The 15,000-nt window shown below is 35.5% G+C and overlaps 2 protein-coding genes across 3 annotated transcripts in view; one reads left to right on the top strand and one right to left on the bottom strand.

Annotated features, from left to right (window-relative positions):
• LOC125682091 (zinc finger protein 271-like) overlaps window positions 1-15,000 on the top strand; it is a 23,412-nt gene that overhangs the window by 2,042 nt on the left and 6,370 nt on the right. The window contains exon 2 of one of the 2 annotated variants that reach the window (XM_048922493.2): window positions 1-1,781. This exon is cut by the window's left edge and continues 629 nt beyond it. The exons of the other annotated variant lie outside the window; for it this stretch is intronic. Within the exon in view, the coding sequence (XP_048778450.1) occupies window positions 1-947 (947 nt within the window). The 3' untranslated portion in view covers window positions 948-1,781. Of the gene's footprint in view, window positions 1,782-15,000 lie in introns of those variants that run through there. 2 annotated transcript variants of the gene reach the window in all.
• The window catches only part of LOC125682095 (multifunctional protein ADE2), a 62,892-nt gene continuing 58,346 nt past the window's right edge, over window positions 10,455-15,000 (bottom strand). Inside the window, exons 7-8 of the mRNA XM_048922508.2 lie at window positions 11,137-11,295; window positions 10,455-10,807 (exon numbers count right to left, since the gene is read on the bottom strand). Coding sequence (XP_048778465.1) covers window positions 10,644-10,807; window positions 11,137-11,295 — 323 coding nt within the window. The 3' untranslated portion in view covers window positions 10,455-10,643. The remainder of the gene's footprint in view (window positions 10,808-11,136; window positions 11,296-15,000) is intronic.

The following is a 15,000-nucleotide window of genomic DNA, read 5'->3' on the forward strand; positions in this document are numbered from 1 at the left end:
TGTACAACTGTGATATGTGTAGTTATGTTGGGCACAAACAACACAATCTAGTGGTACACAAAATTCGCACACACATTCGCCCTTACAAGTGTGGAAGGTGCAGCAGAGGTTTTGGATTGCGTAAAGATCTTCGACGACACCACAATAATAAGCGCAGTTGTACAAGGTATGGGAAGGATTACAAACAGCAACTATGTAGAGAATGGCGAACAAGGTTAGATATGCATTTACTGAACATAGAAGAAACAAATAAGCAGGAAGTAACTTCAAATGAGGGCTTCACTCAATCTGAGGATACTAGAATTGATGATAACTGTAGCTCAACATCTCAACAGAAAGACACAGACCAAACCAATCCATCATATGATCAGATTATCAAAAGTGAAATGGATACTGAAAAATCTATGGAATTGAAGGAAACACCATCACTTGGTAAAGCTGGTGCTAGCATTGAAAATGTCTATTCTAGAACAAGTGATCTCTCTACTTCGGAAGTGGACCAAAAACAATTTTATTCCAATCCTACAACAGAGCTGGAGATTAAACCTATTTCCTATAAACAAATGGAAGACCCATCAACCAACATGGTAGATGCAGAAAAGATCTTCATGAAAAATAAACCAGCTGCATTCACTGCAACACAACTTTATGAAAAACAATATAATTCTGGTATTATAAAGTCAGAGCATGAAACCGAATCTACTTCCTACATACCTCTGAGCAACCCAGACAATAGGGAAAAGGTTCAGATTAAGTGTCATACTTGCAATTTTATTTCGTCAAAAAAACAACAGGTGGAGGACCATATCAAACGAGTGCACTGTAAACAATATGAATGTACCTTTTGTGGTTCAATGTTTGGTATGACAAAGGACCTAAATCGTCACTATCGTAGAACTCATGGTGTACATTTGAGGTATCAGGACAGAGAGAGAGAGAAGCTATAGAATCTGTCTTCATAAAAGAAAATTTGAATCGCTTAAACTTGACTTAATCCATCTATTTGCAGAGTAACTTGCTAAAATTTCTCGTAACACAAATATTTGGTCAGTATTTATTCAATCAAATTTATTCTTGTTTTGTAAATTTCATTTTTGATCCACACATGAACATGGTGAGGCAATTGATGTAGTGCGTGTTAATGATTGTAAACTTCAAAAGCATTGTAGCAAAAGTCAGTGTTTCTATATGTTGCCAATACGCCGGTTTCGAGATACGTCCGAGTTATTTCCCTTTGGAGAACTCTCGTACATAGTAAGGCACGAAAGAATTTGTTTACACGCGGGAGTGGGACAGATATTCATCATAGCGTAAGTGAATGTACTCAGTAAGTTTCTCATACGCTGTTTGAAAACCCGAATTCGACTGACACACAAACTAAGTAAGTGATAAGTATTTAGAGAGTAATTAGATACATAGAATTTTTATCCTATCATGTTGTTTCGCTGGTCATAAGTACCATATCCAAGACATTTCTTGCAAATATGACATTGTTTGTATGTTTCCACTTCGGTAAAACATTTCTTTCGATAGTATTTAGTATTTCCCACATTTACATATTTAAAGAGAAGCCGCTTTTAATACATTTCATCGTCTTCCTCGTTGGCTGTATATCCACTCTGTCCCACTTAGGCATTCAAAGTTCCACTAAATGCACCTCCTATACAGAAGAGTTCGTATCTCGAAACTGACGTATTATAAAATATCATTTACTGTGAAGTATTGAAAGTATAATGTTGGCAATAAGACCAACAAATGGTAATAAAGGACTTTATTAGTAATTTTAGCTTTTGATATTAAAGACCCAACTTTTAGACAATGCCAACAAAATCTACCTGTTGACAGATCTGAGACCACACACATGCCATTCAATCCAGGAAGAGACATGGTGATGGTCCAAGTTTGATTAGAATAATCAGCCATGCACACTGCTTGCTACCTGAGATTGTGTGTTTCAACAACAACTAGTTCTAATTGTAACGGGGACCGTTACATGTATTCCCCAAACCTCCCCCAATTAAAAAGTGATGTCCTTGTGAATCTATAGCAAAAAATCATTTTATTTTAGCCTTTAATTACATGTAGTACGTTCAATATGGTCATTTCAGTACCAAAAAATGAAAGAAAGCGTTGCACGCGCATACACGCGCACGCGTGTATGATTCCGAATTTTTGTTGATGTCGTTCAACAGGCATGTGTATCATATACCCACAGTGTGAATTTCATAACGTTCCCACCAAATATAAGGAAGTTATAGCGATTTTAAAATCGTCCAATCAGAATTCAGCACACGTACATGCACGTGCTGAGCAGTAATTCTAACCACAGCAGTTTGTAAGGAGTACCAAGACACATCTAAACCATTAATATCAATAGAATTTGATGAAAAACAAAAACGTTCTCGTCCTTTAAAAATTGAACATTTGAAAAATGTTGCATGCGCGTGTGCATTGGCATTTTTTTGTTACACCAATATATAGATACACATATTGTCTACGTATGCTGTGAATATCATCTCATTCGCTTCATAAATAAGATAGTTACAAACATTTTAGTATTATCCAATCAAAATGAAGCGCACGTGCATGCGCGTGCAAATTGGTAATTTTGACCATGCAAATCAGTTAAGGGTCTCAATATCTACCTATGATATGAATTTCAAGCCATTTCAATGAACAACAAAAAAGTTAGACTGATTCCAAAGTTAGTGTACAAATTTTGTAATGCGCGTGCACGCGCATGCGTGCTGACATATTAACTATTAATTTTCATATCTACAAATGATATACTACCATCCTATTTAGGTTTCATATCGATCCCTTTAATATTCTGATTTTCCATTTTTTGTACCAAAATTGCAGTGCATGTGCGCGCGCGTTCATGCACGTGCAGACAAAATGACTATCACTATGCACATCTACTAATGCTATACTATCATCCTCAAAAGTTTCATATCGATCCCTTTTGTAGTTTCTGAGAACACTACCGGACAAAAAGTACCGGAGAAAAAGAATAATAATAATAACTAGATGCGATCTCGTTGCGAGCAACGAGTGGGTCTTCCGTCCAAATTTAGATGTGTTGAGATAAGAATTTGACTGAGATTTTCTTTCATAAATAATGATACAAATATATTGTCTAGATGTACAATTTAGCTTCGGTAATGTTTTACAAATATTGATCATTTAAGTGCTATAAATTAAAGAACCTCTGCCGCTCTCAGCCACTAATTAAAGGGGTCAGCCTTCTTTTCGACAACAAGTTAATAATGTTATTTACTGCGATACAAATTCGACTAATCAGGCGAGTCATGTCGCCCGGAGGCCTATTTTTTAAAATATCATTCTAGATATATCTCGCAAAACTGAACAAATTTTGTTCTACATGTCCTATTAAAATTTTCTTGAGAAAAAAGTTATTGATTGCGACATTTATCAGACTGTTAAGGCGAGTCATAAGGCCCGTGGGCATTTTTCTTGATATCGTTTGAAAGATCTTGCAAAACTGAACAACTTTTGTTCTACATGTCTTATCAAACGTTTTTCGAGAAAAAAGTTATTGATTGTGACACTAATCAAACTGTTCAGGCGAGCCATGAGGCCCGTTCGCCTTTTTCATGATGTTGTTCGAAAGATCTTGCAAACCTGAACAACTTTTGTTTTAGATGTCTTATTAAAAGTTTCTTGACAAATATGTTATACCTTGCAACAATAACCCAACAGTTCAGGTGAGCCATGGGACCCGCAGGCCTATTTATTAACATCGTTAGTTAACGCTTGCGAAACTGTACAACATTTGTTCTACATGTCTTATCAAAAGTTTCTCGAGAAAAAAGTTATTGATTGTGACACTAATCAAACCGGTCAGGCAAGCCATGAGGCCCGTTCGCCTTTTTCATGATGTTGTTCAAAAGATCTTGCAAAACTGAACAACTTTTGTTCTAGACGTCTTATTAAAAGTTTCTTGACAAAAATGTTATAGCTTGCAACAATAACCCAACTGTTCAGGTGAGCCATGAGACCTGCAGGCCTATTTCTTAAGATCGTTAGTTAATGCTTGCGAAACTGAACAACTTTTGTTCTACATGTCTTGTAAAAAGTTTCTCGAGAGAAAAGTTATTAATATTATTGTGATACAAATTCGACTGTTCAGGCGAGCCATGATGCCTTAAGGCCTATTTTTTGATTTCAATAGATAGACCTTGCAAAACTGAACAACTTTTATGCTAATGTCTTATCACAAGTTTCGTGTGAAAAAAGTTAATCATTGTAACAGAAATCCAATGGTTCAGGCGAGCCATGAGGCCTATGGGCCGATTTCTTGATATGACATGAAAGATCTCAATAAACTGTACAACTTTTGTTATAAATGTCTAAGCAAAATATTTACGAGTAAAAAGTTATGATTTAAAACGTGGAAAAAAATGGGACACTTTTTTAAACTCCATTTTCGACCCCTACTGAGCTTCCATACTAGGCACTTCCGGAAATTTTTAAAACCCATGTGCACAACTACAACATGTCGTCTAACATCACTGAAAATTTCAGCACTCTAGCTTTTATCGTTTTTGGCCGGACAAAATAGTCATCTGAAAATCGATAAAAGGGGGATAACTTCCAACCGGAAGTAAAATTTTCAAAAATCCAAAAAAAGATATAAACTTCAGATAGCAATGCATCAACCCTAAAAATTTGAAGTAAATCGATCAAGCCATCTCTGAGAAATCGTCTGCACAAAATCGGTAAGGAAAAAAAAAAAGAATAAAAATAATAAGAAAAGTGAAAAATCAACAATAGAATAATAGAAGGTTCTTCCGCTGAAGACGGAAGACCCTAATAATAATAATAAGAAACAGAGTAAAAACAATATGTTCCCAAACTTTGTTTGGGGAACATAATTACTCATCCATATATGCCTTACCGTTTTACAACTGCTTGCCCCTTCCCTTGGAATAGTTATTTAATAATTGGAAGAAGAAAAACAAGATGTTTCTAAAACATATATGCCCCCCTTGGTGCAAAATTGAAAAGGGTTATACACATGCATCATTTAACTGATAGTAGTATCACCAATTCAAGATATTGAGCAGACAATATCTTCTTATGTCAGGAGTGGATTGACCATGTGACCCAATATTAAAATTCAAAAGAGTACCTTATGCTGTACCAGTGTACCAAGTTTGGTGTCAATGAAACAAATAATTCTTAAAATATAGGAGACAATATATTACTATGTCCAGTTTAACATGTGACCTTAAAATCAAAAGGGGTCATATTCTTCTGAAGATGTACCAGGGTACCAAGTTTGATGTCTGTCAAGCAAAGGGTTGTAAAGATATTGAGCGGACAGTATATTCCTATGTCCAGTTTGACCCTTGACCATATGACCTCAAAATCAATAGGGGTCATCTTCTCCTGAAGATGTACCAGGGTACCAAGTTTGATGTCTGTCAAGCAAAGGGTTCTCAAGATATTGAGCGGACAGTATATTCCTATGTCCAGCTTGACCATGTGACCTCAAAATCAATAGGGGTCATCTTCTCCTGAAGATCAGGGTTGTCACTAGAAATTATTGAAGATGAGTCCAGATATATAAGCAGCTCGAGTCCCATGAAAATTTGACGAATCCCAAGCATATTTAATGTTTTTTTTTTATGCAAGACAATTGAAATGGAAGCAGTACAAAACATATCAATATTAAGGTTTATTTTCAATCATTTGCGACTTGGCCTCGGACGACTAATATTGTCCAAGCTAACAGAATTTACTTCCCCGAATCCCCTATCATCACAACAACCCTATTCAATATTAAACAGCATTTTAATCAAATTATTATTGTGATAAAATAGATGCATTCTAGTTTTGTTTGCAGACTATCTGTAAAACCTACAAAAGTTTACAAACTACGCACATGCAACTTTCGATTCCAATAAAAATGGCTACTGGATAACAAACATTTATATTCAAATATAGATCCCGATTTGTAATAAATAAACGACATGTTTGTAAAATACATATGCCCCCCATGGTGCAAAATTGAAAAGGATTATACACACACATCATTTAATTGATAGTAGTATTATCAATTCAAAATATTGAGCAGACAATATCTTCCTATGTCAAGAGTGAATTGACCATGTGACCTAAAAATCAATAGGGGTCATCTATTCCTTATGCTGTACCAATGTACCAAGTTTGGTGTCAATCAAGCAAATAATTCATAAAATATAGGCAACAATATATTACTATGTCCAGTTCAACTATTGACTTTTGACCTCAAAATCAATATGGGTCCTCTTCTCCTGAAGACGAATCAGTGTACCAAGTTTGATGTCTGTCAAGCAAAAGGGTTATCAAGATATTGAGTGAACAGTATATTACTATGTCCAGTTTGACCCTTGACCATAAAATCAATAAGAGTCATCTTCTCCTGAATATACACCAGTGTACTAAGTTTCATGTCTGTCAAGCAAAGGGTTCTCAAGATGTTGAGCAAACAGTATATTCCAATGTCCAGGTTGACCCTTGACCTCTAAACATGTGACCTCAAAATCAATAGGGATCATCTTCTCCAGAAGATGTACCCGTGTACCAAGTTTGATGTCTGTCAAGCAAAGGGTTCTCAAGATATTAAGCAGACAGTATATTCCAATGTCCAGTTTGACCCTTGACCTCTAAACATGTGACCTCAAAATCAATAGGTTTTTTTTCTTCCTGAATATGTACCAGTGTACCAAGTTTGATGTCTGTCAAGCAAAGGGTTCTCAAGATATTGAGCAGACAGTATATTCCAATGTCCAGTTTGACCCTTGACTTTTAAACATGTGACCTCAAAATCAATAGGGGTCATTTTCTCCTGAAGATGTACCAGTGTACCAAGTTTGATGTTTGTCAAGCAAAGGGTTCTCAAGATATTGAACAGACAGTATATTCCTATGTGCAGTGTGACCCTTGACCTGTAAACATGTGACCTCAAAATCAATAGGGATCATCTTCTCCAGAAGATGTATCAGTGTACCAAGTTTGATGTCTGTCAAGAAAAGGATTCTCAAGATAATGAGCAGAGAGTATATTCCCATGTCTAGTTTGACCCTTGACCATGTGACCTCAATATCGACAGGGGTCATCTACTCCTTAGGATGTACCAGTGTGCCAAGTTTGATGTCTTTCAAGCAAAGGGTTCTCAAAATATTGAGCGGACATTATATGCCTATGTCCAGAGTAGATTGACCTTTGGACCTGAAAAACAATAGGGGTCCTCTTCTACTCATAACCAACCCACATATGAAATATCATTATCATCAAGTGAATGGTTCTCAAGATATTGAGCGGACATGTGTGGTCTACTGACTGACAGGTGCAAACCAATATGCCCCTTTTCTTTGAAGGGGGGGGGGGCATAATAGATAAGAAATAAAAATAAATAACTGCCAGTGGCAAGATGTTCTTCATTTTGCATCTTATCTAATTATCTTTTTAGTATAACATTCTAATTCGCACCTAATTGACTGACGCTAAACACAAGTCAGATACTGTGAACTCGGTGGATATAATCTTGGTTCACTAGAGTGTAACATTTTGCCTAGATTTTTTTCCTACTACGAGTCTTAGTTAATACACAATATCTGGGCTTCTAAGTAAAATTATGATTTTTACTCCGAGTCCAAGATGCGTCCGCGCGGGACTCGCCATATCAGACAAACTTGTGTCCCAAATGAATTTTCTGCATCTAGGACGCAGATCCTTGCGTAAGTGACAACCCTGTTGAAGATGTACCAGTGTACCAAGTTTGATGTCTGTCAAGCAAAGGGTTCTCAAGATATTGAGTGGACAGTGTCTTCCTATGTCCAGAGTAGATTGATCCTTGACCTGAAAAACAATAGGGGTCCTCTTCTACTCGTAACCTACCCACATATGAAATATTACGATGAAGTGAATGGTTTTCAAGATACTGAGCGGACATGTGGTCTACCGACCGACAGGTGCAAAGGAATATGCCCCTCTTCTTTGAAGGGCATCGTCTCAAGCCATGGTCCGGAGTCTGCATATAGCTCTTTCCAGATGAAAGAGGATCGTACATATTGGCCATGGTTTGCGACGATGTTGAACAAGATATTTTAAGCTGAAAATGAAAAAAATTCTTGGGTGTTGATACCGACAGAGATTTGTGCCATGTTTGATTGTAACAATATTAAATCTAGCTGTAGTGTTTCATTGCACATAATGATTGATCACTGCTCGTTATCTACACCTTTTCATCCACATTTGATAATAAATTTTCTTTTGGTTTATCAATATTTAGATTTTGTAGACTTTATTCTTGAAATAAAATAACTGATATAAAATGCAGATTTAACAATCGTTTTCCATGCAATTCTCCAAGTTCTTGACTTGCGAGATAAACATTCTCTTCCCAAACTGTTTCGATGCATGAATATACAATATGTTGATAAGAATGGTATATATGGTTGATAAGAATGGTATGTATACTGAAAACTGACTTAAATCATGCAAATATTAAAAGAGAAAAACTTGACTTCAAAATGGCTAGGTATACTAATATCATCCAAAGGCTTCATTTTATTTTTCATGGAAATTAATACATTTGAAAGCAAGAAATATAAATTTTAGTACATTTCATGTAAACTGCACTGCAAGTTTTGTGTCTTTCTTCCATAATGAATAGGAGAGAATATAGAGGCCATGATTTGAACGAACTTGAATCTACTGTTATATGTTGGGGAGCTTTCATGTAAATTTTCACTTTTCTGGCCCAGTGGTTTTTGAGAAGATTTTTCTAATATATCCGCATGGAAAACTTTGATCCCCTATTGTGGCCCCATCCTCTCCATGGAGACCATGATTTGAACAAACTTGAATCTTCACTGTATGTAGCAGGAAGCTTTCATGTAAATTTCAACATTTCTGGCTCAGTAATTCTTGAGATTTCCCCCATTTATTTAATCCCGTGGGGATCTGGGTTAGTATTTATAAGTCCTCAGTACCCTTGCTTGTGGTAAGAGGCGACTAAATGGGGTGGTCCTTTAGATGAGACCGCAAAAACCGAGGCCCTGTGTCACAGCAAGTGTGGCATGATAAAGATCCCTCCCTGCTCTAAGGCTGTAAGCGCCGAGCACAGGCCTAAATTTTGCAGCCCTTCACCGGCAGTGGCAATCGACGTCTCCATAGGAGTGAAAAATTCTTGAGCGAGACGTTAAAGCTGTATGACCCGATGTCCATGTATTATATTTGTACATAATTACTTTAAAGCAGATTAATTACTTTACAAAGTTATCAACTTTCCTTTAATTACATGCTTGAAAACATCTGCATGTAAAAGAAAACAGTGAGAATATTATTTAGAAAGTAAATAGAGTGTTGTAAATATATAAATCATCCGTAAAACCTCGGGCCTTTCACCCAAAGCACGGTGTATTCGGTGAAAGACCCAAGGTGTTCCGTATAATGCATAAATTATACAGTGTTAGACGTCTATAAATAGCCCCACGCGCGTCAGGGGAATCCCAACATGATGTATTAACTCAGACGCAACTGTCTGGTTTTAAGGCTGAAAGAGCGTAAAACAACGAATTACTAAGAAATATTTTATACTTTTATTTCTATTAAACTTATGGCACGGTATTGTTGTAACAAAATACACAGCTTTACACAGATAAGACCACCGATGATCTGAAAGTTTGAACTGGTCACGTTAGTGACTGTCACTTGAAATGGCAGAGCGACGCGGTTGTTTGTAAACACCGATTTAGAATTAAATAATTTTGGTTAAAACCGGTGAAATAATGTATGACATGTCATACAGCCTTATAACTACATACGTGCGACGAGTAATAGCGTTTTTACGAGATGGAAAAAAAATGTTGTAATTCGGACCATACAGCTTTAAACAATATGCAACCAACCCCTATATATTTACATTTAAAACTCCGACTTTTTACTGTGGCCCCAACCTACTCCCAGAGACAATGACTTGAATTTTTTTTTAAAAATCTGCACTATGTCAGGAAGCTTCAGTTTAAATTAAAACTTTTCTGACCCAGTGGTTCTTTCCTATATACCCACATGTAAAAATTTGATCCCCTACCTTGGGGTGACAATATTTGAACAAACTTGAATCTGCACTGCCAGGAAGCTTTCATGTAGATTTCAACTTTTCTGTCCCAATGGTTCTCGAGAAGATTTTTGAATGACCCCACCTTATTTTTGCCTGTTTTTGATTAGCTCCCCTTTAATGGATTCCCTTCACCCAAGGATGATTTGTACCAAGTTTGTAAGAAAGTGGTTCTGGGGAAAAAGATGAAAATGTGAAGTTTATGGACATGAAGCAGACAGAGGGAGGGAAGGACAACATACACAGTGCGATCACTAAAGCGGAAGCTTGGATGATCGAGCTAAAAAAAAAAACCCCACCAAAAACCAACCAACAATTATTATTCAATATCCAACATTTATTGAAGATATAGTAGGTGAACATTTCAGACCTATACAAAATCCAGAACTTTTAATTTAAAAAAAAAACCTACTTCAAAACTAAACAAATTAATGTCACTGTTACATGTTCATACATCTGGGGGAATGAAACTGAGATTTAATATAATCTTTCTTGTATATCTGAAAGATAATCACTTATCATCTCTGGACTTTTTGTCTGCTTCTTTGAGACCAATCCAAGTGTTCAGTTGCTTGGCCCGAATCTTGCTCCAGATTACATGATCCCCAAGGGATAGAATCTGAGCAGCACATAAAGCAGCAGCCTCTGGAAACATCACTGTACTGCATCCCAATCCTGGAAACAGTGTAGTTTACATTTGTAAAACTGTGTCAGTTATTCTTCAAAAATTCCAGCATACTTTTTATGTTATATACTGGTAATGTAATTGTCTCAACAACATATCAAATTTATGCAAATGAGTTTATCTATTAAATTCTACATATTTCACAAGAGACTTTTCATTCTAATTTTGAAATGATGACCCTTGCATTCAAAAACAGCTGCTTTAAATATGCTTCAACTCCAAGGGTGGAAGTCCATATCAACATTCTTTCCCAATTAATGACAATTTGACATCCTTTTTGCCATTATATTTTGAAATGGTAAATGTTTCAAATTCCAACCTGAGGGTAATCGAAGAGAAGACCAGATGTCATGTGATCCCCAGTCCCCAGACAATGGTGGACAGTTGATGACTGGCCAAGTGGCATTTCCTGATAGAACAGGACCCAGACCATTGCTTCTGCCGGCTACTGCTATAAATACAGTGGGTATTCCTTCACCTAGAAATGCAACAGACTCTTTTTAATAAATACAGGTACAGGTACTTTGTAGCTGTAGTTAACAAAAGAATTTTTAAACAAGAGTTGTCGGAAGATAACATAGCTAGCCAGAAAGAATGACTTAACTAATCCCTTCAGTTCAAAATGTTTAAGTTTTTCAAAAGTAGGTCAAGTCATTAGGTCAAAAGTGTTGGTACCATATGAAAGATCTGGTCATAAGGCATCTATCTGTGAAATATCAAATACCTATTACCTTTGGTTCAAGGTTAAAGTTTTTGAAAAGTAGGTCAAAGTCCACAGTAAAGGTCACTAGGTCAAGTCTTTGTACTAAATGAAAGGCCTGGACCCATATGTACTAAAGTTCGTAGACGTAGACTTTACGTCTGACTTAAGATTAGAGTTTCGTACTCGTTAAATGGTATTCACAAAACCGTTCGTAGCCGCAAACTTAACTTACGAATTCTTAAATGTACGACTGCACTTGCGCAGTCGCTATTTTCACTTCGAAGTGAAAGAAAGATGAATTTGTTCATCTACATTGAATCCCCTGTGATACCGCCGCATTATCACTTAAAATGATGAAAAATAACACTGAACCTTGCGAGAAATTACCTTTGTTTTACCTCTGACTAGGTCCCTAAGTAATGTTCAATTGACTTCAAACGGATTCAGTACATGACACACATTTGCCTGGATCACAGTCCTGTATCCATTTTGTTCTCAATCTATATAGCTGCTATAATGCTGTGATCTTAATTTATAAATAGTGAGCACATGTACATATGTGTTATTTATTTACATATTTATATGTACTATTTGACATCACAAACGGCATACGAAAACATAGTGTAATAATTAAAATCTATGTAATGGGTGATATGGATAAAGGAGTCAACATGTGATAAATTTCAGTAACAACACAAGTATAATTTATTATTTCAAACACTTTTTAACCTCAAAGCTGACATGAGTATGTAATTTTGGTGATTAAATGATTATTGAATTATTTTGTAAGCCAATAATTCTTCCTTATATGTTTCTTAATACTAAAAGCAATTATCTAAGGGATATTCCAGCAAAAAAAATATGGGGGGAGGGAAGGCACTTTATTTTTAAGACAGCCACCCATACAATTAAATTTTTCTCTGCTACTACTACCCATACAATCAGATTCTCCCCTGCCACCACTCATACAAAATGAATATTAAGAATTCAATACTGAAATCACCTGAATTTTTTGGATTTTCCTTTAAAGGTAGAGTTTAATTTCAACAGTTCATTTTGGTCTTAATCCTATATACATGTATTTGCATTCTCTGAATCTTTTCTCTTATTATGTTCCCCAAACAAAGTTTGGGAACATATTGTTTTTACTCTGTTTCTTATTATTATGTTCCCCAAACGAAGTTTGGGAACATATTGTTCTTACTGTTTCTTATTATTATGTCTCCGAACACATAGTGTCGGATTCTTATTATCAGGGCTTTCCACCTTCCTGTGGAAAGTCCTTTTGATATTGTTCTGTTTATTATTAGGGCTTTTCGACTTCGGTCAAAAAGACCTATTGTTTTCGTGGTTTTTTAAATCATTTTTCTTAATATACTCGACAGATTTCTGTCAGTGTTTTCAAGAAAATGGTGGTTAATAAGGATGAAGCTTTATAAGATTCGTGTAGATAAAATTACGGTGTAATGCAAATAAACTTTTGGACTTCTGGATCTTTTACTTCCGGTTTCTACAAGTATGGAAAGCTTTTTTTATTGGAACCCTATATCTTTGAAAATGTTCTTCACAGTATTACGAAACTTTAGATTTAGATTAATTAGACTTTGATCTACAATAGTCATTACGAGCTTAAACTTCCAGCTCTTGTCGTTTTCGAGAAATTAAGGTTCTAAAATTTTAAAAAGGGGGGTGTCAGTTTGAAAAATTACAAATGAATTAAAAAAATTATTGAAGGTGCTCCATATTGTTAACAATGATATACTGAACAGGTTTGCCAAGTTTCATTGAAATATATCGAGTACTTCCGGTTCTATGAATCTTTGAATTTCCCTATGAGAGTTTCAATGCTACGTTTTCTCAAAAACCTTTCAAGCAATCCTTGTGATATTTTACATGCAATATGGCTATATCATTTCGCACAGAGGAAAGGATTTTGGAATGAATCCTGAAAGAAATTAGGGATCTCTAGGGGCCAAAGTTAGAAATATTCTTTTAGCTGCAACTTTTTCATTTGGCTTCGGATTTCCAAACTCTTTCGTGATTTGAATTAAACAACAAAAGGGCAATCTAAAAATTTGTGGCCTTGTGCAACTATTTTGACCTCTTAAGGGAGTTTTTGGAGCTTAAAATTTGCTTCTTTAAGATAAATTTATCAAGAGTTATCTCTCCTGATATTTCAAACAGAATATTACGTAATGTCAATACTAGTGATAAAATAAACATGTGTGCCAAGTTTTATTGAAATATATTCAGTACTTACGGTTTTATGAATCTTTGAATTTCCCTATGAGAGTTTCAATGTTAAATACCTAGAAACGCCTGCCACGTTTTCTCCAAAACTGAAGGAAACTTTGTGAGATTTTACCTAAAATATGTCAACAGCATTCCCGATAAAGGAAGAGGTTTTAAAATGAATCTTAAAAGGGATAATGGATCCGTAGGGGCCAAAGTAAAAAACAGTCTTTTAGCCATTATTTATTTGTTTGGTATCAGATTTCCAAACTGTTCCATAATTTGAATTCAACAACAAAAAGACAATCTAAAAATATTGGTCCGAGGGTCACTATTTTGACCCCTTAAGGGACTTTTTCAAGCTTATAAAAGTTGATATTTTAAATAAAAGTTCTTAAGAGTTATCTCTCTTGATATTTTCAAAGCATGTTATATCCTTAAAGGACACATCTCGTGTTTTCAAAGTATACAGAATTATATGCATTTTGTCTTCCTTATGCTTACAGAAATTAATTGTAATAGTTCGTTCGCTGAAGTATTGCGATAATTAGCCACAATACGGACTTAAATCTAAGCCCCGATTTCAAAAAGCCTAGTTAATTAGAGAGGCAGTCACGTGGTACAGTGACGTCATATGCGACCTTCGTCGATCAACTTGTTGTAAAAGTAGTGTTAGATATTTTTAAAAACTCGGGTTTTAGGGGCCTAATTTATTTACCATGGATAACATTTATTTCGATGTTGACAAATTTCCCGAGTCTTATATCTTTTAGCCACCAGTGCATACAAATAGCGACCCAAATGTAGCGAGAAAAGCGAGTATGAAATCTGCATAAATTTGCGAGTAAATAATGTTTACATGGGATCACTGTCTAAACACAATTTGGTAATGCCATTTCTGTAAACAACTGTAATTAGTGTTAACGTTGTTGCTTTTCTAAAATAAACAGTGCAATAATTATTAAATTTATTTTTGGAGAAGTTAGATAGGCCTAAATTATGATACGATTATGTATCATTGACAACTAGGCCTACTGTCACGGGTGCATTTCGAAAAAAATAATAATAATAATGATCAAACTTATTGTGAAAATCACAATACTTTTAAATTATTTTATTAAAGCACTTTTATTAGGCCTAATCATTATTTTTGTTATCAAGTGGGAGCGCGGCGTGCTGTTGTTGTAAACACGTACGCGTTCCTTAAAAAAAATGAAAGCATTATAATTCAATTCAAAGTCTGGAAAT

This window comes from Ostrea edulis, chromosome 2 (genome assembly GCF_947568905.1).
Source record: "Ostrea edulis chromosome 2, xbOstEdul1.1, whole genome shotgun sequence".
In the NCBI taxonomy this organism is placed as follows: domain Eukaryota; kingdom Metazoa; phylum Mollusca; class Bivalvia; order Ostreida; family Ostreidae; genus Ostrea; species Ostrea edulis.